Raw genomic sequence first — 24,953 nt, 5'->3', positions numbered from 1 at the left:
AGAGTCAGGCCTGCGCTGCTTTGACCTTTCCCGTGTGGCTCCGGCTCCTTCATCCGAATGAGCACAGAGGCGATTTTTCTTTGTGGCTGTGTCTTGGGCGTGCCGCGTCGCTGATTTTATTGTTGCCGCAGCCATCTGGATCACAGCCACGGGGGGGATCTGCATGTGCCTTCTTACCAGCAAGTTTCTGGAGGTCCATATGGCATCTTTAATGGCAGCTAGGGTGAGCCACTGCTTGGAAAAGTCCCTAGAACAGTCCTGTTTCTGGCTCACCCCATATAGTATGAGCTGTGCTGTGAGGACCTCCCTTGCCGGCAAGCACGGGAATTTTAAGGAGCCGGCTTTTGCCCACTGGTCTACGGCAGCGCTACACTCCCAGAGCAGATGCCTCACCGTTTCAGGTGCGCCACAGCCTGGTCGGGGGCAAGTTGAGTTCGCCGCCATGCCCCGGGAGTGCATTACGGACCTGACTGGGAGGATCTCATGAGCCACCATCCATGACATATCCCGGAGTCTGTTTGTCAGAGTGGGATGGTTCACGTTGCACCAAACTGTTGATGGCTCACCAAAGGCGAGCCCGTGCACTGGACTCACTGGTTCTCGCTCCTGCACAACAGAGATAAGAGAGCGATGGTTAGTTAAAACATGCAAACCCTCCTGCTCAAGCTGGAGTTTCTTTAAAAATGTTCGAATGAAAGCATAAGGTGGTGGCAGGTTAAAAGACACTGGTACTTTGAGATCTATTGGTAAGATCTTTATCCTTCGTAGATAACTTCCCATCCAGAATCTTGTCATTGCCGCCGTCTTTGGGTTTTTGGAGGGGGCTGTGGAAGCGTAGATGTGGAGTGATGTATATCTGCTTCCTAGAAACAAGTGGAGGTCTGGAACTCCTTTCCCCCCTTTCTGTTTTGGCTTTTTCATTTCTTTTCTTGTCATCCTTTCCCACTTGGAACTCCATAGGAAGTAGAATATTGCCCGTTCTAAATCTTGGAGTACTCTCTTGGGTGGCATAAAAACAGAACTGATTAATAGAAGCAAAGGTAAAATCACTGCTTTGATGATTAAGACCTTTCCTTCCATGGTCAGTCTTCTAAGTCCCCAGTATCCTAGTCTCTGTCTGACTTTCCCTACCAGACTTGTCCAATTAGTTTTCCCTCCCCCTTCATTGTCAAATTTGATCCCCAGTATCTTTTGTTCGGTCTGGGTCACAGTCAGGGGAAGTCCTATCGTCCCAGTCCATGGTCCATAAAATTGGGCCTGCGTCTTGCTTACGTTCAATTTTGACCCAGAGGCCTGTCCAAACCAGTCAGTCAAGTCCAGCGTCCTGTTGACAGATAAAAGGTCAGTACATAGAAGGTTGATGTCGTCCATGTATAAGATACATTTAGTTTGAAGGCCCCCGCTTCCTGGAATATGTATCCCAGTGATTTGTTTGTCCCTTCTCAAGATCTGTGCAAGTGGTTCTATACAGATAATGTACAGGAGGGCTGATAAAGGACAACCCTGGCGAACACCACAGTTTATATTGACTGCTTTTGTTAGCTGCCCATTTACAATAAACTTGCTGGTAATGTCCCGATACAGCAGTGCCACCCAGTCTATAAACCTCTTCGGGAACCCCATTGTTTTTAGCACCTGGAAAAGGTACTGGTGTGAGACCCGATCAAAGGCTTTCTCAAAGTCTACATTTAGGACGACAAGCCGAAAGTTTCTATCTCTCGCAAGGCAGATAGTGTCTCGGATCAGTAGGAGGCTGTCTGTAATCTTCCTCCCCGGCACGGCACAGGCTTGATCCGGGTGAATCAGCTCTTCTAAAAACAGAGACATACGTGCTGCCAGGAGTTTACTATACAGTTTGCAATCAAGGTTTAAGAGTGTTATAGGTCTCCAATTTTTTAGGTCCGTCTTATCCTTGTTTTTGTGTAAGAGTGTCACTATCCCTGATGTGAAACTGTCAGGAAGTCGGCCTAGTCTTTCAAACTCCATAAAAACATCAAGAAGATCAGGGGCTAGGATCTCCCAAAAGGTCAAATAGAATTCCAAGGGAATCCCATCTTCCCCTGGCGATCTCCCTGCCTTGAAAGTTTTCAAGCATTCATTCAATTCTTCAATTTTAAAATCTTGGGTTAAGATAAAATGTTCCTCCACTGTTTTTTCGATAAAAAGTAAGACTTCTGTCATTATTTCCTCATTTACAGTTTTTTTCCTATAGAGGTCACTATAAAAAGTCTCAACAGTTTCTATTATTTCCTGTGTCGTTTCAGCTGTGGACCCATTTTCAGTTTTCAGCCTAAAAATGCCCCCCCCTTTATTTATAATTTTTTTAAAGAAGAATCTGGTGCATTTTTCTCCTTCTTCTATTTCCCTCTCTTTACTTCTTAAAATTACACCTTTGCTTTTAAATTCCGCTAAAACTGACATTTCTGTTTAGACTGATAAGAACAGATACTACACTTGATCTTAGCCAAAAGGCCGAAAAGCGATACTTAGGAACAGTTGGAGGCGGGAGTCTGATTCTCCGCACAGTCACCTTCACTCACGGTTTCAAAGTGTGCTTCAGTAACAGTATGAGTGTATGACCCGATGTTGTAGGAACAAAGTGCACTGAACACAGCAGGTGAGAAAAGGGCAAGAACAGCGGCAGAATCTGTTATGTTCAGTAATGTCGTTGGTGCCGCTCCAGAACGGTCTGGTCACGTGTCACGTTTAAGTCCAATTAGAATAGTATCCCCTGAAATACATTTGTATCGTATTTACTGTCAGAAAATTACCTGTAATTTAAGCAAATCTAAGGTAATATTAATCATAAATGCGAACATATCATAGTATTATTTCAAAATTCCTCTCTGAAGGAAGAAAGCATGTGTAATAGCTGGGTGGAGAGAAACAGAGCTCCAGGTCACTCTGGTGGAGAACAGGTTACTCTTAAATCGAAGATACATTTTCTGGAGGAGCCTTCCTCGACATTGAGAAACACCCACTTTATCATGTCTTTTTTTAATATATATATATAGTATGAAGTTTACATTTTTCTTACCCGACAAACTCAAATTACTTCCTTCAAATGTGTGTTTTATGTCCTATTTTCGACTAAGTACTTTACTGTGACCTTTATTTCATCATAATTTATCTTTGTTTTCCACATACTATGATGTATACATAATATAACAATACACAGACATTTGTACACAGAAATAAACCCACAGACATGTTTTTGTAATACTGTTTTATTATTGTTCACATCTTGATTGACAGGAGAGTCCGAGGCTCAGTGACCGTGTTTCCACGGATCGCCGTCGCCTCTCCAGAAACACTGTCCTCTGGAAATAAATACAATACTGATTTTTATTTTTTTTAAAGAAAAGAAGAATATTTTCTAACCTACGTCTCAGAGTCTGGAGATGATTCCACATTTATTACTACGTGAAACTACGGCACGACACATGGAGGGAAACGGATCTGTTTCAGGTGAGAGGAGGATTTAAAGAAACGTGACGCAGTGAAATCCTGCAGCTGGAGATCCACGACGTGAGGATGAATTACTGAGACCACCTGAGGGGAGGGGTCTGGTTTCTGCAGTTTTTTGGGTTAAAAAAACCTAAAATACGACTTGTTTTTGTATTAATTCATGGCTAAAAACCTCAAATACCTTTTCAATGCCATGTGATCGAACCACACCTTTGCAATCGACCGGTCGATCGCCATCGACGAATTGGGCACCCCTGATCTAGACTCTAGAGCAGTGGTTCTCAACTGGTCAGGCCTCGGGACTCACTTTTTCCTTTGTCAATAAATCGTGACCCGACATTTTGAACCACGCAAATCTAATCAACAAAAAATCCTGCTGTAATATATACGCTTTTCAGCATACATTATTAATTAAAGTGAAGTACAGTGCATATATCCCTTATATCCCTTCACAGAACTAAAGAATGCTTTAAAAAAGGTTTAATGAGATGATGGAATCAAAGCTGAACTGTATAACATAAAAAGGCACACATGCTGGAAACCTTTGAATAATATCATGTTTTGTTTGAAATAATGTCATTGTTGAGCAGTCACATGTTGTGACGTGTGTGTGTGTGTGTGTGTGTGTGTGTGTGTGCGTGTGTGTGTGTGTGTGTGTGTGTGTGTGTGTGTGTGTGTGTGTGTGTGTGTGTGTGTGTGTGTGTGTGTGTGTGTGTGTGTGTGTGAGACGTGTGAGGTTAAGGACATAAATTCCCTCGCTTTTTTTGCATACAAGTGATTCGGCTATTGTATTACAAGATTTAGCAGTAATGGATATTTGGCGATTTTTAAAACGTCCAATTTTGTCTTGTAAAGCTTCAACAACAGAAGAGCCACCGACTGAGCCTAACCTTACCAACCAGCAGCCGTCAGAATGTGAAGTGGCAGACACGCAAACGAGCAGCTCTGGATTAGCAGGACCAGCTAACATTAACCCCACAGCAGGGAGACGACGGGTGCCAGGGCCGTCAGTGGGTCATGATGATCTTCGGGAAATACACAGCTGTCCCAAGCAGCCTACTTTATCCGAATTCCCCATAAACATGATTGGGAAAACAAAACGATAATTGTCCATGTACTATTACAAGAACTATCCCTGGCTGGAATATTCAGTACGAATGGATGCCGTCTTCTGTTTTTCCTGCCGCCACTTCCAGACTGACAGCGGTGTGGAGGATTCCTTTAGAAAGGGCCTGAGTGACTGGAAAAAACTAAGCAGCAAACTGGAGAAACATGCACACTCCCAGGCCCATCTGAACTGCATGGTTAAATGGGATAACTATAAAGTGACTGCGTCTTCTGGATCTATTGCAGCTAAACTTTCCCGAAGCCACGAAGATTCTGTTGAGAAGAACAGATCTTATTTGTGCACAATTGTTGATATTGTGAGGCTGTTGTCCAAACTCGGATTGCCTTTTTGTGGGCATCGGGAGGGAGCGAGTCAGAGTCGCGTGGGAATTTTCTTGAGGTTTGTGGCTTCTTCTCCAAGTATGAACAGGCCGACATATTAGTAATATTTTATGCCATTGTTTGTTTTTCACTTTGTTCTGACATCTTGCTGCTCCTCACAGAGAGAAGAGCCAAGCGGAGAGAGTCTGTGTGACTTACTTTAAATTGTGGGTAAGGGTATAGATCTCATTGTTCTGTGACCTGTCAATCATCAAACCGGGGGTCATATTTCATTATGTGTTCATTTGTATCTGAAGTTGTACCCATGGATGTATAAAGAGTAGTTCTACATCAAAGTTATTCTCCGTCGGGACTTCCGGCAACAATCTTGATTCTGATTGGCCAGAAGACTCGAAAACATCAGCAAATCAAACAGGATTGATCTAAATGGTCCACATTACCAATATCACTGCTAGGAAGGATCAATGTGATAACAATTCATATTCTACCGGGATGTATTTTTCTTTTTCAAATGTTACCATGCTATTTATCCGCTGACTATTTTAAATCTCTCAATAGACACATCTAAAAATGTATCTGGTGTAATAAAAAACCAAGAATCAAGTTACTTACTCTCATGAAACCAGAAACTATGGGGGGTCTTGGTCTTCCCAACTTTCAACACTACTTCTGGTCGGCTCAATTAAGAAATGCACTGTCTTGGTCTCTGGGAAGAAAGGATTCATGGGTTCAGATAGAAGCCAATACCTTTGACCCGTTGCCAGTGGAAACTCTTATATTTGTTAAAGACTTCAATAAGGTGAAAAATATGGCCAAATGTTTTACAGTGGTCAATACACTTTTAGCCTGGAGGGACTGTACAACAAAAGTTCATGTTAACTCAAGTATTTCAATCTTTTCTCCTATTTTGAACAATCCTGATCTTAGCAAATATTTGTTGTCAATCAATATAAACAAATGGACGAAAGCAAATGAAACATTTGTTCCACAAAGATATAACATTGAAATCATTTAATGATTTAAGAGCAGAATATGACATTTCAAATAAGGATTTTTTCAGATACCTGCAAATTAAGAACGTGATCCAATCAATTATTAAAAGCAATAAATTGAGATCGGGATTGTTGGAAGAGGAGGAGATATTGATGTCATCGAGCACGATCAGAGGTCAAATTAGAGAGTTTAATGCAGTTTTTTCTAAAAGAGCTCAGTCATTCTTTCCAACTTAAAAAAAGATCTGGGAAAAGGACTTAGGGATACAGATAGATGAAACTACTTGGTTGAATATCTGTGAAAAAACACATTTTCCATTCACAAGCAATAAAATCAAAGAAGCAAACTTTAAATTTCTCAACAATGTTACCTCATCCATAAAGATGCATAACATTTCCAAAGAAAACTCTTCAAAATGTCCGAGATGTAAAGTAAAAGAAGGAACATTTATGCATCTGTTTTGGGACTGATCTCTTGAAACATTTCTGGGATTCGATTCATGCGCTCACAAAAGCCGTTTTAGGCATCGAAATGAGCCAACATCCATGTTTTTTCCTGTTAAATGCCAAGCTTTAAACTGAACCCCAAACATTACAGAATACTAATCACAATAACATATTTTGCCAATAAATGTATACTTTGACTCTGGAAGAATGAACGTCCTCCAACATTTAAACTTTTCATTGATCAGATAACACATTTTTTACCTCTGGAGAAAATGACATTGGAAAAATATAATCGTGGACATATCTTTCAAGCTCTGTGGTTGCCATTGTTTTCTTATTTGGGAAATATATCTGAGATATGACCAGTGATGGAATGGTGCACTCTGTGGCTATTTTTCCTGACGGCCGGAAATACTAGTTGTGTTGTCATTGTCTATATTGTTGCTGTATTGTATAATTAATTGTATAATTATTTGTTTGTTTTACTTTGATGTGGGTTTATTTATTTATTTAAATTTATTGTTTTCGTTTTATGTTTATTTTCTCTGTTGTTTAAGTTATATTGATAAGCATTTTTTTGCGGGTGGAGGGAGGGAGGGGGGAGTGTAGTGAGTGTACTGTGGTACTGTGATATTACAATATAAATGAAATGGCATCGATTACCCAGTGTTTCTCAAACTTTTTCATACCAAGGACCACTTAACCAATAAAAAAACACTCGCGGACCACCTAACTCCACAAATATCCAAAAACACATCGTATTTTGCAAATCGCCTGAAAATGGTACAAACAAGCTGCCACATGTGTGATGAAGGTGTTTATATGGGCTGTATCATGCAATCGAAAGTGAAACTTAAGCTCGCTCCATTGCGGAGATATTCCCGCGAGAGTGCGGAAAACTTTAATTAATTAAGTTATTTCAAATGTGACATTTTACCAATATACTCACGGACCACTAGGGGGCGCTCACGGACCACCAGTGGTCCGCGGACCACACTTTGAGAAGCACTGCAAGTGTACACTATAATGAAATGAAAAAAAATAAAAAAAAATAAAAACATCAGCAAAGATGTTTTATTGAGACGATGTTCACTACATGACAGAAGTTTTCAAAACCGTTGATGGTCTCCGGTACTTCCAGTCCAACGCCTCTGCATGCACAGCGTTAGAACATCAGGCCTTCAAAATAAAAGTTTGACTTTTTTTTGAATTTTTTCCTTTCACTCACACATCTGCGACCCACCAGTTGAGAACCACTGCTCTAGAGAATTCGAACGGCTCTTATCATGGCTGCCACTGGGGTACTTCATTCCGTTAGGAAGGTACCTAAGCAAAATGGACTATTCGACCGCAGCCCAGGTGGTTCGATGCTGCACGCTGGCTCTGTTGGTTTTCACGTGCAACTCTTCCTCATCAATTATATGTAAAGTTGGTTTCAAGCGTGATGATGCATAACAGCCCTATATGTTGTTGCGTTCAAATGTGTTGAAGTAAACATTTTTTGTCTTTCACAATGAGAGGGGGTGCACCGTGCCTGGAGGTACTGCAATACCAGGTCGATGCGTGGAGTGGACGGAGCAAGCCCCTATTCCATCTCCCTATTCCAAAAATCAATTTAATATATGGTCCCCGGGTAGAGGACGTATCAGATATTAAACTGATAAGAACAGATACTACACTTGATCTTAGCCAAAAGGCCGAGAAGCGATACTTAGGAACAGTTGGAGGCGGGAGTCTGATTCTCCGCACAGTCACCTTCACTCACGGTTTCAAAGTGTGCTTCAGTGTATGACCCGATGTTGTAGGAACAAAGTAGCCTACATGGGTACACTGAACACAGCAGGTGAGAAAAGGGCAAGAACAGCGGCAGAATCTGTTATGTTCTGTAATGTCGTTGGTGCGCTCCAGAACGGTCTGGTCACGTGTCACGTTTTAGTCCAATTAGAATAGTATCCCCTGAAATACATTTTTATCGTATTTACTGTCAGAAAATTACCTGTAACTTAAGCAAATCTAAGGTAATATTAATCATAAACGCGAACATAACATAGTATTATTTCAAAATTCCTCTGAAGGAAGAAAGCATGTGTAACAGCTGGGTGGAGAGAAACAGAGCTCCAGTTCACTCTGGTGGAGAACTTTGTGAACAGCACGCTGTGTATACTACAGGTTACTCTTACATCGAAGATACATTTTCTGGAGGAGCCTTCCTCGACATTGAGAAACACCCACTTTATCATGTCTTTTTTTAATATATATATACATCTATAGTATGAAGTTAAACATTTTCTTACCCGACAAACTCATATTACTTCTTTCAAATTTGTGTTTTATGTCCTATTTTCGACTAAGTACTTTACTGTGACCTTTAGTTCATCATACTAGACTTTATCTTTGTTTTCCACATACTATACTATGATGTATACATAATATAACAATACACAGACATTTGTACACAGAAATAAACCCACAGACATGTTTTTGTAATACCGTTTTATTATTGTTCACATCTTGATTGACAGGAGAGTCCGAGGCTCAGTGACCGTGTTTCCACGGATCGCCGTCGCCTCTCCAGAAACACTGTCCTCTGGAAATAAATACAATACTGATTTTTATTTTTTAAAAGAAAAGAAGAAGATTTTCTAACCTACGTCTCAGAGTCTGGAGATGATTCCACATTTATTACTACGTGAAACTACGGCACGACACATGGAGGGAAACGGATCTGTTTCAGGTGAGAGGAGGATTTAAAGAAACGTGACGCAGTGAAATCCTGCAGCTGGAGATCCACGACGTGAGGATGAATTACTGAGACCACCTGAGGGGAGGGGTCTGGTTTCTGCAGTTTTTTGGGTTAAAAAAACTAAAATATGACTTGTTTTTGTATTAATTCATGGCTAAAAACCTTAAATATGAGTCGACGGGGTTCTTGAAGAAATACTTTAACTATCAGCCGAGGAGTTTAAGTATAATTTGCTTTATTTGGAACCTAACATATGAGTGGAGGGGGTTTTCGGTTTAAGGATACTTTGGGTCTTCAAATCTGTGAAATACTGCACTTCATTTTCCAAAGAGCCTTTATTTTGAGACACCAAATCATCACGTGTTGCAGGAAAGTAAACAACAATACAATGTAATAAGGAACTAATAAGGGTTATGTCGCAAGAGTTTTGTTTCTTGTTGGTAATATAACAGGTTTAAGATGTTTTTCTCTTGTATTAATTTCTGACAAAATACTTTAACTATCAGCCGAGGAGTTAGTATCATCCTATTTTATAGTTTTTCTATTTTGTTTCTATGCTAAAAATGCCGGTACATTACTTAATCTTTTATTTTTTCTTTCGTAGGAACCAATTGGCTAGGAGAGACACAATTCTGACATTTTAAGACCAAACTAATTGAAGATCCTTTCAAACTAATCAACACTGAGATGAATTGCTGCATTCATCTGTTCAATTAAAAATCTGAGTTCATGTTAAAAGGTTTTTTCCAGAAACATTGACGGGTGATTAAAACGTTTGAATGTAATGTGAGAAGGGGTGCGGACATATTAAGTGTTTATTGACGAATACATGTGAAAGAGTAGAGTAGATTTTCTTAAGCTGTAGAATAAAGTACACTGACCAGCTGTTATATGGTATTACCGAGTCTTTATTTTAATTATTTTTGAGGTGTTTAAGATTCAAACCTGTTGTATGGTAGCCATTTTGTTGGGAGGGCTGCAGACAGGAAGTCAGACATTATTATGGGACGGACCAACATACTTAGCAAAAGCAGTGAGTATGATGAAGCTAATTTGAGATACTTTGGAGGAGCTAGGACGCTAAATGTTTAAAGCATTATTGTCAGGAAGGTGGGCTCAACATTTCATCTGATTTAAAGAACCAGCTGGAGCGTCACGTAGAAAACAAAGGAGCTGTTAAAGTGAAATGAAGGCACAGAGAAACAGGACGAGGGTCTCAGCGCCCCGCTAACAGATCCTCGTTTTAAAGATGTTTGTTTATCACTTTTACAGGAATGTAGTGTATTTCTACTTTAGTCTAAACTGCGTGGAGTTCTGCGTTTTCTTGTAGGATTAATATCCGCTTCCTCCTCGATTTGGCAAACAAAACAAACTAATTGTATTTTAATAATTGTAGTAATAGTCACGTCAGAAATCCACTCATTCCAGTTTCTCGCGTGTGATTTTTCTGCCTTTTCAAGACTACTATGATTGCAAATGAAAACACTTTGTAACTTGTTTCTCCATTTTCTGACATACAGTACAAAAAAAAACAACAACAAATAATCAGCAGGTGAATGAATGGTAAACAAAGTGAACAATCTCCAATACAAGATACTGATTGCTCGAGACACAAGCTGCATGTAAACCAGCACATCAGGACCTTTTTGAATCCGGTTTCAACACTGCTTTGGTTTGTGAAATAAAAAGCCATGTTTCTCTAGTGGAAAAGCAGCAGAGTAATACATCCGGCCAGCAGGGGGCGTCGGAGGGACGCTGTAACAGGAAGCTGCTCTTTAGGAAACAAGTCAGGAACTAATACTGCGAGTAAAAAACGTCCAGCCAAATTCATTTTAAAGTTATTTAACACTGATTTGCGTTTAAAACGGGTTGCGTTCATTTGTCTCGAGACTTTTAGAGCCACAACATATTAAATAATAGCGTAATAAGAAGAAGTGCTTGATGAAATGGGTTTGGCACATTAACTACTGGGTCTGATCTGGAGCTAAATCTATTAGCGATTAGCCGACAGACAAATGTTCTGATAATCAATTAGACATCAAGACGCTTCTCAAATCTCATTTGCTGCGTTGACTATCTTTGGCTTTTTTTGGACGAAATGTGATGGGCTTTTTTTCCACATCTTTCTAACTGTTTCTCTTCAGATCAAGCAATTAATCGATACAATAGTTAATCGAGAAATAGTTAGTAGTTTATAGATTAAGAAAACAATCGTCAGCTGCAGCTCTTCAGTAGATTTCTCTGCACGTTGTCCAGTGATTTTCTTTTGACTAAATGTCTAAAACTTTTCCTTTGACGTTCAGATCAGTGCAAAGCCTATGCAGTCATTACCCAGAAATCATTGGGACTACTTTTAAAATGCTAAGCAAGAAACTAACTCCTCCAATCAAGGATCCATCCCAGAATTCAGCAGCAGCTTTTCTGAGAGAACAGACGACTACTTCTAAGTTCTGAAGAAACGTCCGCTAAAGAGTACTCTGATCCGATCGCGTCTCCAAGCAAAGTTTATTTTCTCCTCAGGAATGTGGTCAGGAGGAAAATGCAGATTTGGGGTAAACCACTTATCAAGTCAGGAGGGGTGTATGGATGCATTGTTTGGAGCTGAACAATCCGACTTCCAGCGGTAATACTTGGCGTTATCGAGTCAGGAGGCCTGGCATCAAACAGGAATTCATTCTGTGTTTCCAAGCAGCTTAACCCACTGACCTCTGGGGGTCTTTTCACTCAAAAAATTACCCTAAAAGAACAAAAAAAATGGACGCTAAAACATTTTTTTCAACACATAGCACCATGTCATCGGTTTCCGGTTCTGAACACTTGGTTGCAGAATGTCACATTTCCAAAGGTTTTTTTTATTTTTTATTTGTTTTATTTGTGAGAGCCAGGAAAACAAAACAAAATGGCGGTGAGGAGATGAAGAAGGAGGCGGAGCTGAGGTATACGTTCACGCTTTTTTCTTTGTGAGGGGTGACAGAAGGCACATTTTGCCGAGGGCAGGGAGGGTTTTATTTCTTGAAGCGATGAACTCTCCAAAGCGTTTTGTCCGCTGATGGATGACAAAGAAAAAACACTTCTTCCGATTATTTCACCAACCAATCAAAAAGCTGCATTTCCTCCACAGAATCACATGCTCTGTTTCCAGTTGACGGTGTTTTTTGACCCAGAAGCCGCGTTGAGAGGGTCTTGAAATGAAAGCAGGACCTCTGTGTGATGATTAAGAGCCGCTAAAAACCATCTGATTGGATTTTTAGATTTATTTTCTCCGATTTTATCGCCTGCCCCCTGTTTTACGACCTTCAAACTCGCACCGAGACGTGGTCGAGCGACTGTGCCGAAGCCGACGTCGCTGAAGGTGTCGCTTTTGGGGGAGGAGCTACTTCTTTTAGCTCGTTTCCAGGGCAACTCTGGGTGCTAACGCCGCGGTTTAACGGCCCTGCTCGCGGCGGCGCGTTGGCCGCGAGAACCGAGCTGGGGTCGGTTCGCGGGATGTTTACGGGGCAGGATCGGGTGCGAGCGTGACCTTTGTGACCTCCAGGGTGACAAACGAGACTTCCCACGGTGTCCACGGGCGACAGGTGGCGTTTCATCCACCGCTCCACTCGTTCCTCTTTGTATTTGATGGAGTACCAGGTGAGGAAGATGAAGAAGAAGCCGATTAACTTGAGACTGGCGGCGAGGCCGAAGTAGACGAAGCGCAGCGAGGTGACGTCGTATTCCCAGCAGGAGCCGTGCACGCCGCAGTCCTGCTGCCACAACATGCACGTGGTGTCGATGACGGCGCCGAAATATATGGGCGTCGGGATGTAGGCTGGGTGGAGGAGAGAGAGGGGGAGAGATGGTTAAATAAACAGACAAAAAACAGACCGAAAAGTGGACAAATTGTGAGAAACAAGTGGGTGGAGAACATAGGGGGAGAGAGAGGAAGAGGAGGGGTGAAGTGAGACGAAATGTTTTAAAAACAAAACAAAAAACCAGACAAGACGGACAGAAAAGCAGAAAATGGGTGGAGAAGAGAGGGGGGGAGAAGAGAGGGGGAGAGGAGGGATGAGAAGAGAGGGGGGGAGAGGACGGATAAAGAGGGAGAGGAGGGATGAAATGAGAGGAAAAATCGACAAAAGGCGAAGGTGGGGAGAAGAACAAAGACAAGAGAGAAAGAGAATCATAACTAAAAGTACAGAAATTAAAACAACATTGGAGAAAACTAAGACAAATGTAAATCTAAATCCTCTAACAGTCAATATATGTTTGTTTAAGATAAGCTGATCTGCCCCCCCATCGCTTTCATCATCTAAAATATACCCTTTTCCCATTGGTTTAGGACATGCTCTCACATTGGAGCTTTGATCCATAAGATGCAATAAATCCGTAATAGTTATATAGATATTAAAACTGTCTAACGCTACAGAAACTTAGCACCTCGGAGAAAATGAAGGATTAGTTATCAATGTGAGGTCCTTCTCACTTTTTAATCCATGTTTGATATCTCTCTTCTTGCCTTTGGAAAGCTAAAACTAAAAGGATTATCTGCCGTCAGACTTCCATTAGCACTTCTGCAGCTAGTGGTGGACGTTAGAGCAAAGCGTCAGTAAGACTTGCTTAAAACGGATATAAAACTGATGGATTATGGCTCCAAAAACACACCCTATATTTCCCATAATGCATCGTTTACTCCCATTAATGCACATGTCTGTCAAACTCCTCTCTTATAGATCGTGTTTCTGTCCTGACTGATCGATCCTGACATGTTTCAGATCCATCCCCCCCGTTCCCTGATTCAGGAGAACAGCGCGGCTTTGAAGAGACGACATCTCCTTCCCGAGGCTTCATCAGCTCCTCGTCAGCAGTTAAACAAATGTGCAGCGTGTTTACAATCAATTCAATCAGCTGACGTTACATCCCCCTCCTCTGATACGGATGTAAGTCCTCTGCTGATGCTCTGGGTTTCTGTTTGGACGTATTCATGTCAAAAGCTATTTAATGCCACCATAGAAAGATGGAGAATATGTTTTTCTACTCACCGAGGGTCCTGAGGAGAACGAACTGCATCCCCAGAGCGAACGGCCTCTCCTGCTCCGCTACAGATCTGTGAAGTTCATAAGAACAGAATAATACGTCCTTTATTCAGCTGGGAATGTACATTGGGACAGTAAAGGGAATACACAATGAAATAAGATAAGCAACACAGTGAGCGTGGACAAACAGGACAGAACAGATTCACACAAGGTTCAAAGAATCATACAAACATTAGAAATGAAAAGTATATAGCAGGGATGTAACGATACCAAAAACTCACGGTACGATAATATTGCGATTAAAAAGTCCACGGTACGATATTTATCGCGATATTGAAAAATAAAGGAAACAATTTGAATTAAAAAAAAAAAAATTCTTTATTAAATAATAAATCTGATTTGTACAGCATTTTAGTAGATAGTAGTATTTTAAAGTGTCAACAATATAATAATCAGACCCTGCAATAGAATAACTCAAGTTTCACTTTAGTTTTTCAAGTAACTCAACTCTAACTCACTCACTCACTCACTCACTCACTCACTCACTCACTCACTCACTCAGCATCGTCAAGGTTATCTTTTAGGAATATGAGCATGTCCACATTTCCAGGTAGAAGCTGGGATGTTTGGGCGTTTACAAAATCCCCTGCTGTGGAAACAACTCTCTTGCTTGGTACTGATGTTGCTGGGACAGAGAGATATGCTTTGGCCATGGGTAACAGCAGTGGGTCAAACTGTGCATTGTCTCTCCACCACTTCAAAAACAACACAGTGTTTGCCAAGAAGGTGAGGCTTATTGACAGGGATATAGATATACTGTTGGTACTTGTCAATGTCTCTAGGTGTGTACATTAGCCCTGTAAATACGATGTCCTTTTGTGTTATCTGTTGTTTTATGTTCATGTTGTAACCATGTTGGACAGGTCTCCCTTGAAAAAGAGATCGATGATCTCAATGGGACCATCTGGTTAAATAAAGGTTTAAAAAAAAAAAAGTATTTAAAAAAAAAAAAAAAAAGATTATTTAAAAGAAATTAAAAAAATCGCGGTACATTTTGTCAGTCTCACGACGGTATTGAAACATCTATTTACCGCGGTATCGCAATATTCGATATATCGTTACATCCCTAGTATATAGCATCCGCTAAAACAAAAAGTATTCTAACATATTAAATCAAGATGGTACAGTTTGTAGTTTTGGGTTAAATGCATCCAAATGGGATAAATTGAAAATGAAGGGTTTGATAAACTGAGACTTCTTGGAGCTCATGATTTGAACCTTGTTTGTGTATACCCTGAACTTCAGATCTCGTACCTGAGGGTGACGATGTTATAATGAATGCATATTTAAACAGCCCCAGTGGCGTATTAGTATTAATAAGATATGAATACAGGATGATTTGGTTTCATCGTTTCTGTATCACCTGAACTTTAGAGTCTCGTACCTGAGCGTGACGATGATGGCGGAGGGCTGGGCGCAGGCGGTGATGAGCGTAACGATGAAGAGGAAGATGAGGAAGGGGATGAGCGTGCTGCAGGTGCGGTCGCACTTCCCCGACACGGCGTACCCGTTCTCGTTCAGGTACGTCTTCACGATGACGAGCTGCAGCTGGTTGGAGCCCGACGCGCTGGACGAGGGCGTGATCACCTGCCGACTCTGAACGCACGCGCAGTCCGAGTAGTTTCTGATCTGAGAGGGAAACATGGAGGAGAGTTAGAGACTTCAAGATGAAACACGGCGACTAACTACTAGCCAGAGACTTTTCAAACTATCTCTAATCCTCAAAAGGTCATGGGGGGGGGAATCGGGTTGCTTGAAAGTAGCTCCATTTTAGAATAAAGTCAAACAAAAATATTTTTATAAACGTAAGAAGTTGAGGAAATAATATGCAATAAAAAGATTCAATAAAATAGAAAAATGTTTACAAAGGTTTAGTACAAATCTGGAATACAAATATTGTAAAAAATATAAGAAAAATATATATATTAATTAGGGCCGGGACTCGATTAAAAAAATTAATCTAATTAATTAGAGGCTTTGTAATTAATTAATCGAAATTAATCGCATTTTTAATCACATATAAATATTTGACCTAAGAACAGTGAGAAGCAATTTTTTTCACATGGATTTTAGTATACCATTAGGCGCATTCACACCGCAGTACTTTTCCCACAAAGGTTCATGAGAACTCTTTGAACCTGGGGGTGGATTAGGCAAATGAAGCCGCTGACGTCACTTCTTCTTCTTCTGCTTTGGGTTTACTGGCAGGCCGCAAACCACTTCACGGCGTATACTGCCGCCCAAAGTCCCCGGTCGGAAGTCCCCGGAGTTGGGGACTGGCTTCAGTAGAAGCTGCTGGGAGTCCCAGCAGCTTCCACTGAAGCCTTCCGAGTAAATCGCCAGAACGCCGACACCTCCTCATCTCCACCGCTCCCATGTTTTATTTTGTGTTGCCATAAGTTAGTCTCTCTGCGTTTCTGCGCTGGGCTAATGCTAATAATGCTAATGCGAGGATAATAAAATGGCGGCTTCACAAAACGTTTTGGGAGTTTTACGGGGCGTGGTTTGCAATCCGCCCAGCCAATCAGAAATATAGCTCTTTTCTCACAAGAGAGCCGTACGAAAGTCCCTGCTCTCTAGCAGCTCTCTGCTCTCTAGCAGGGACTTTCGTGGGGGTAAAAAGGTTCTCATTAACTAATTTTAGTACCAGCTCTTTTTGGTGTGAACGCGATAAAAGAGGCTAACGTCCACGCTAGCTTCCACGCTAGCTGCTATATGTTTTGCATTGAGGTGATACTTGAGGCTTGATGTGCTGCGGTGATATGCGAATTCCTTTTTGCATAATTTGCACACAACCGTGCTCTTATCGACGCTTCCATCCGTCCGTTTTTTAAAACAACATTTCCCACTGTTGTTCACTGTGGTTTGTTGTTGTCTGAAGTCATGAACGTTAGTTGGTGCTCCAGTATAATCGGTACGCCTGAAACTCATCCAGTGAGAAACGTTCCGCGGTGCAAAAATAAGTGCGATTAAAATGCGTTAATTTTTTTAACGCGTTAATTTGTGTGTAATTAATTAATCTTAATTAACGCGTTAAAGTCCCGACCCTAATATTAATACAAGAAGTTGAGAAAAAACGTGTAATGAAAAAAAAACGTTTTAAACCAAAACAAGTTCAACTCAAAATGTGAAAAGATAAAATAAAGTGGTATACAAATTTACTACCAACTAAAAGAGGGTTAAGTTCAAATCTGGAATAGAAAGGTTATTAAAAATATAATATTTGAGTGAAAACGTGCAATAAAAAGAGTAGTTACGGATCTGGAGGAGAGGGAAGGGAATGTGGAGGAGGCTTAGACACTTTAAGATTAAATACGGACTTTTTAAACTATCTCCGATTCTTAAAAGATCTTAAAGAATATTAACAGAACACTTTATCATGGGGGGAAATTGGGTTGCTTGACAGTTGTTCCTTTTTAGAAAATGTAAATAAGAAGTTAATATAAAATAAAATAACAACCCGATACCAACTAAGTACAACAAATGAAAAACACGAAAACTAAATTACTCAATTTAAAATGTGAGAGATAAAAAACTATTAAATAGAATAGTAATATTCATATTAACATAGAAGTTGAAGTAAAAATGTTGTTATAAAAGCTGCTGATGGTGAAATAGGTCCAGTGTCAGTCTATTTAATTATAATAATATTAATAATAATAGATTACATTTTTATAGCGCCTTTCAACGGACCCCTTTACATGGTGTAAGGCAGCTCATTACGCTTTAGAGAAAGTAAGAATGTACAATAAAAAAATTGAGATAATTACATAAAAATTAGAATAAAACATTATACAATTTAAATATTAAAACTAAATATACAGACAAAAAACAAACAATAAGTATGTAAGAGTCTTTTCTCTCTCTCTCACCCCGGTGCTGTCGTTGGCCACGCTGCTGCAGCCGGCCAGGCAGGGGTTAAAGTACGTGATGCCGTCGGAGCCGCACACCGGAGCGTACTCATGGATCTTACAGCCGCAGTTCACGTTACAACCTCCGGTCAGGTTCCTCTGGGTCATGGTGAGCGTCGGCCTGCAGAGGGGCAACACACAGAAGATCATCAGGGCTCTTTATTTAGATGAGGAGATAGGAGATAGGAAACAAGGAAGGAAAGGCGTTGGGGAGAAATCTAAGGAAGTGTATGACGGACTGGAAGACGTAGAAAGAACAGAGAATCAAAGAGACAAGCAGGATAATGAAAGGAACAAAAGAACAGAGGACATTAAGGAGGAGGGAAAGAGAGACAGACTGTCAGAGGGATATGAAAACCACAAGTCAGCCAAATGTCTTCTCTTCCAAGCTGATATTTTCCATCAATGCCATGTCATCTCTGGTCGTCTGCTGTCCTGCAGAGATCTGAGAGCTAGCTTCCTCCGCGACTTCGGCCACAGACGGGCGATAAAAACGAGCCGTGTGTTCGGACACAACGGGAAGTCGTTCAGCGGGAGAAAAGGCAAACTGAAGTCTACAAACGTCTGTCTCTGATACGAGAGAAAGCATTTGAAAGACTCTGAGGGTTAACGAGAGATGTGACCCCGAGGGAGGTGGTCTACTTTTAGATAAACTACCTGTGGATCAAAATGATCAAACGTCACACATTGGTGGATTTATAAGAATTAAAGTTTGATAGTTTCATGACAGCACAGTGCAGTCTGATGTCTGTCACATGAACAACGACTATTTTCTATACTAATAGTTCCTTTTTGATGTAAAGGGTTGGATCGAACATAAACGTTGGTTATTAATTCATCTTCTGCACATTTTCTTGATGAATCAGTTACTAATTGCCCACAGTTCAAGGTGAGATGGTTTATAAATGTTAATAAATCTTTATTTTGTATTCAAAGGGTTGGTGTTCAAAACATATCTCCATATTTATTTTGTTCTTTTTACTTTATATGCAAAATAAAAGAGAAAGTAGCGAATGAATTGTTTATAAAATGTTTTAAAAGTAACCAAATTAACTATTAAAAAAGGGGGAAATGTTAAATACCTTAAATAGGATATGTATCTTGGCAGAGATACTCTATACATATCCTATTTAAGGTAATGTTGGAAAAAAATAAATGACATTTTGAAAAACAATTCATGACATTATGTAATTTAAGCAGAGATGTGTAATTAAATAGTAAATAAGTATTTTTTCGTTGTAAATATTTCCAATCGGAGCAAACTGGCCGGCTCTGTTGTGATTGGTTAACCGCTAAGAGATGTCCCGCCCCTTAGCCTATCATATACAATGTGTTGGAGTGCTAGCCAATAGGAGCCTAAGTGTGTTAAATAGTGACGTCATGATGTCGCGGAAGTAGACAAAGGAGTCCAATGGAGGCGTTGTGTGGAGGGAACTTTGGGATTTTAGCCTTTGCCGACCATTTACATGCACTAAAACCTATACAACACTACAGGAGAGGGGAGAACCCCACAAAGCATAGTAAGGCCTCTTTAATGAGTTTGGTGAGATGTTTGTTTACAGGCAGAACATCCATTCATCAGCTACACCAGAGGAGTGTGTCTTTATCCACATTACCATCACAGCACAAGGAGAGTGTTGAGACGACGTAACAACGGTCAGAGTCTCTTTCGGCCTCTTTCAAAATGCTGTGTTTTTACACTTTTTTAAAAACACTCTTCCTCCACAGTCAATCATTGTTCCTCCTCCTCCTCCTCCTCCCTCCCTCCCTCCTCCTCCTCCTCCTCCTCCTCCTCCTCCTCCTCCTCCTCCTCCTCCTCCTCCTCCTCCTCCTCCTCCTCCTCCTCCTCCTCCTCCTCCTCCTCCTCCTCCTCCTCCTCCTCCTCCTCCTCCTCTCTCCACTTTCCTCCTCTCCTTTATTCAACAATCGTCCCACACTCCACAAGCAGAGGGTGTACATTTTACATTCACATTAGTAACATGCTCTGACCTTAGCTCGACTCATTTGCATACATACAAAACGGAGAATAAGCTTTACTGTGGTCTGCAGAGGGTCAAATGTATAACATCTGAATAACAACACTTTATAAAGGGCCTAAGGGCAGCAGATGTTCATCAAATAAGTCAAAGCTTAACTAAATACAGGGATTGTTATCATTGTTGTGCCTTTATATTAATTGTATATATGTTTATTATATATCGCTTTACCGCACCGTTGTGACGAAAAGGGAGCTGAGCCAGAAGGCAAAGCTCTCTGTCTACCGGGCCATTTTCGTTCCTACCCTCACCTATGGTCATGAAGGATGGGTCATGACCGAAAGAACGAGATCGCGGATACAAGCGGCCGAGATGGGTTTTCTCCGCAGGGTGGCTGGTGTCTCCCTTAGGGATAAGGTGAGAAGTTCGGTCATCAGGGAGGGACTCGGAGTTGAGCCGCTCCTCCTTCGCGTCGAAAGGAGCTAGTTGAGGTGGTTCGGGCACCTAGTTAGGATGCCACCTGGGCGCCTCCCTAGGGAGGTGTTCCAGGCACGTCCAGCTGGGAAGAGACCAAGGGGTAGACCTAGGACCAGGTGGAGGGATTATATCTCTTCGCTGGCCTGGGAGCGCCTTGGGATCCCCCAGTCAGAGCTGGTTGATGTCGCCAGGGAAAAGAAAGTTTGGGGCTCTCTGCTGGAACTGCTACCCCCGCGACCCGACCACGGATAAGCGGGAGAAGATGGATGGATGGATGGATGTTTATTATATTGTTACTTATTTTAAACCTATGATTAGCCTGGACAAAATGTATGTGTTGGGACCATGTAATAGTTAAGTTCCAGTTTAAGTGTTTTTAGCTTGAAAATGCGGCTTTGTAAGATGAACTCTCTCCAATTGTGGATGTGTTGGTCATATGTATTGTAAATACTTTTTGTTTATTGTCTGAACCATCACTTAGTTTTTTCAGATTTACATTTTATTTATTTTTTCCCCTTAAACTGTGGGTTTTCTCCGGAAGTGTTTCCTTGTACGATGTGTTTACCAGTTTGTCTGTTTTACGCTGCATTATGTGGTTTCTCCTTTGTCAGCATTGATGCGTTACACCCCCTCCCTCCCAGAGTCAACGTCAACTTTATTGTCAATCTTTCAGTTTGTGTGTACAGACAGAGAGATTGAAATACAAAAGTAGAAGTACTCAGATCTTGTGCTTGAGTAAAAGTGGAAGTACTCACATCTTGTACTTGAGTAAAAGTAGAAGTACTCACATCTTGTACTTGAGTAAAAGTAGAAGTACTCAGGTCTTGTACTTGAGTAAAAGTAGAAGTACTCAGATCTTGTACTTGAGTAAAAGTAGAAGTACTCAGGTCTTGTACTTGAGTAAAAGTAGAAGTACTCAGATCTTGTGCTTGAGTAAAAGTGGAAGTACTCACATCTTGTATTTGAGTAAAAGTAGAAGTACTCACATCTTGTACTTGAGTAAAAGTAGAAGTACTCAGGTCTTGTACTTGAGTAAAAGTAGAAGTACTCAGATCTTGTACTTGAGTAAAAGTAGAAGTACTCAGGTCTTGTACTTGAGTAAAAGTAGAAGTACTCAGATCTTGTACTTGAGTAAAAGTAGAAGTACTCAGGTCTTGTACTTGAGTAAAAGTAGAAGTACTCAGATCTTGTACTTGAGTAAAAGTAGAAGTACTCAGATCTTGTACTTGAGTAAAAGTAGAAGTACTCAGATCTTGTACTTCAGGAAAGTAGAAGTACCAGAGTGTAGGAATACTCTGTTTCAGTAAAAGTCCTGCATTCAAAATGTTCCTCAAGTGAAAGTAGAAAAGTATTCTCATCAAAATATAGTGAAAGTAGTGACAGTAAAAGTAGTCATTGTGCAGATTGGTCCATTTCAGAATAATATATATGATATGTTTTATAATGATTGATCAAGAAAGTGTTCTCAAAGCTGGTGAAGGTGCAGCTAGTTTGAATGACTTTGTATTCTGCAGGGTAGCTGGTGGATTTACTAAAGTCTGATTCAACACTTGATTATATTTCACATCATTCATCCACATCTGTGAAGTAACTAAAGGGATTAAATCCCTCCCAGTCTCCCCCCTAGTCTCCCCCCTAGTCTCCCCCCTGCTCACCCAGTGGTGTAGGGGATGTTGATGCCTCCCAGGTTGATGGTGTCGCAGCCCACGATGAACAGCGTGGAGAAGCAGAGCAACGACACGCCGCTGCAGATCATCGCCAGCTTGGCCGACTCTCTGGCTCCCAGCTTCAGCTTCTTGATGATGTATCCTCCCAAAACGATACCCACACCGGCACTGGGAACAATAATCACACCTGAGGGGGGGGGGGAGAGAAAGGGGGGACGTTAGAAACTCATGTAGATTTTATTTGGAGCGTCTTACAGCTAGTCCTGCCAAACCTTTGTATCTGGTTTTCTAGTATGTGAGGGTCAATTAATTAAGGATGACATATTATCAACGTATACGAAATGTATATACTAGTGCTGTCAAAATTATCGCGTTAACGGCGGTAATTAATTTTTTTAATTAATTGCGTTAAAATATTTATGATATAAACTTTAGAAGTTAAAGTAAAAACATGCACATTGTAAAACCACAATTACAGTAGTAGCCACAAAACCTAGAAGACAGGTGCTCACGGGTCTTTCTAGAAACATATAGCATAACGGCGCTAACGTAACCTTTGGTCAAAATTACAGCCCCGCCCACTTTCCTGTGAAAAATACTGCATTAGAGAGAAGCGGAAAATAATCGTGTCTTCATGTCTTAAAGCTGCCGAGTCATATATTGCACCTCAAACAACAAATAAATCCGGAGTCACGGTTTCTTTACTTCCTCTACAGAGAAAAGGACAGTAAAAGAAACTCAGAAATCACGTGTCTGGCGTCTGACGCTATTCGACACCAATTTCATATTATAATTATACAGTTTTTGAGGAACAGAAATATTGTTTTCTGGCATCACTTTAACATTTTACGGGGAAAATCTGCATTTTGGTTTGAAGGGCAGCGCCCCGTTACCTGATGCATACAAACATCTGGGTGCTACTAAATTCAGTCCACCTACATCTGTTCAGCAACTCAACACTAAAACATATTCTCTAGAATCTCTTTGGACAAAATCTTTGTATGACTCAAAGGTTTATGAAAGAATATAAAGATGTTGTTGTATAAAATGTGTTCAGTGTTTAAAAATGTCAGCCGTCAATAACAGAGCTGTGTGTGTGTGGAAGGTGAAGATGACTCACAGTCGAGCGAGTGACTAATAACTTGCTTCCAAAATCGTCTTTTTCAAAGCGTTAGTGTCTTATTCATGTCGTTAAACTCTCAGAAACTGCATTGAGAAGAAATAAATATGCTAATACTATTTTAGCTTGCTGTTTTCTAGAGATGAGCTGAAGTCCAGCCTCTTTTAAATTCCACATGTTGTTATGGAAATGTGATGCTAAGGAAGGTTTGCCATTTGAGTGTCATGACATTTAAATAAAACCCGATAGCCTTTTAGTTTTAGCGTCTGTTTATCTGCAGACATGTCCATCACACCTACAGAGAAAAGCTTCCAAGTACCGTTGCTATCACAACCATAGAAAACCAAAATAGCCGTCATCTCTGCAGAGCAGCTTCTCCACTTATCAGCAGAGCGTCTGTCTTTAAAATACACTCCTGCAGACTCAAGATGTCTTTAACACGGCGCCTCTACACTTCATTTAACTTCTATAACACAGAGATGAGCTGGAGAATAGCACCGGATGAGCGTAAATAAAGATTCTTTAGATCTGTGGTCAAACTGCAGTCTCTGTGTATGGCTACATACCAAGATTTTTCATAAATGATCATCAGTAATGTGGATATAATGACTAAGTGGGTAATAGCGACTAAAAGAAGAGGAAGCACAGTCTGGTAGGTAAATAAAATGACAACAATTCATAATGATGGAGCCTTTAAAACCAGAGAAACACAACCTTATCCCCAACCCTGACACGTAGGCCATATTCAATAATACCATATCCACAATCTAAGACAAACACAATATCAGTATTAAATCAATATCTATATATTAATATTGCCGAGGCCTTGCTCTGCAAAAGCTGTAAAACCCAAACGTAACAGTGTTGTAGTCAAGAACACCTTAACCGAGACCAAGTCATGACCAAGACTGGAGTGTACCAAGACCAAGACTTTAAGAGGTTGAGACCAAGTCAAGACCAACACCAAGACTTTAAGATGTCAAGACCAACACCAAGACTTTAAGAGGTCAAGACCAACACCAAAACTTTAAGATGTCAAGACCAACACCAAGACTTTAAGATGTTAAGACCAACACCAAGACTTTAAGATGTCAAGACCAACACCAAGACTTTAAGAGGTTGAGACCAAGTCAAGACCAACACCAAGACTTTAAGACGTCAAGACCAACACCAAGACTTTAAGATGTCAAGACCAACACCAATACTTTAAGACGTCAAGACCAACACCAAGACTTTAAGAGGTTGAGACCAACACCAAGACTTTAAGATGTTGAGACCAAGTCAAGACCTTAACGGTACGTCCACACGGCAGCGTTGCGTGCTTCAACGGAGACGCTTCCCATTCATTTGAATGGGGTGACGTCACGCTTTGCCGAACTGCATTGTGGTTCCGTTTATTTCTGAAACAGTCTGGAGCTGAAAGGCTTTCTCTCTTGCCAGTTATACCACAAGGTGAGTTCCTTTTTATTTCCTGCTTCTTCACACACATGCTCTCCAGTACAGGTTAGCTCTGAGTGTTAGCGATGCTAATGTAAACACCGACCATATTACGTCGGGCATTGTTTCTGACAGCAACGTTTCTGATAGTGCCGTGGGTCCACCTTTCCGATATTACGTCATATCGGACGCAA

At 40.8% G+C, this 24,953-nt stretch overlaps 1 protein-coding gene, 1 non-coding gene and 1 pseudogene across 2 annotated transcripts in view; all 3 read right to left on the bottom strand.

The window, feature by feature from the left end:
* Positions 1–2,379: 2,379 nt before the first annotated feature.
* Positions 2,380–2,484, bottom strand: LOC117555414 (annotated as a pseudogene).
* Positions 2,485–7,874: 5,390 nt separating this feature from the next.
* LOC117555412 lies at positions 7,875–8,065 on the bottom strand. Its single transcript, XR_004570399.1, has one exon. It is a non-coding gene; the product is annotated as a U2 spliceosomal RNA (small nuclear RNA).
* A 767-nt stretch (positions 8,066–8,832) lies between these two features.
* LOC117555405 (solute carrier organic anion transporter family member 5A1-like) overlaps positions 8,833–24,953 on the bottom strand; it is a 40,956-nt gene continuing 24,835 nt past the window's right edge. Inside the window, 5 exon segments of the mRNA XM_034230311.1 lie at positions 8,833–12,907; positions 14,118–14,182; positions 15,556–15,800; positions 18,044–18,203; positions 22,191–22,389. Coding sequence (XP_034086202.1) covers positions 12,396–12,907; positions 14,118–14,182; positions 15,556–15,800; positions 18,044–18,203; positions 22,191–22,389 — 1,181 coding nt within the window. The 3' untranslated portion in view covers positions 8,833–12,395.

Source organism: Gymnodraco acuticeps, unplaced genomic scaffold (assembly GCF_902827175.1).
Source record: "Gymnodraco acuticeps unplaced genomic scaffold, fGymAcu1.1, whole genome shotgun sequence".
Taxonomy (NCBI): domain Eukaryota; kingdom Metazoa; phylum Chordata; class Actinopteri; order Perciformes; family Bathydraconidae; genus Gymnodraco; species Gymnodraco acuticeps.
This window is presented reverse-complemented; position numbering and strand designations above follow the sequence as displayed.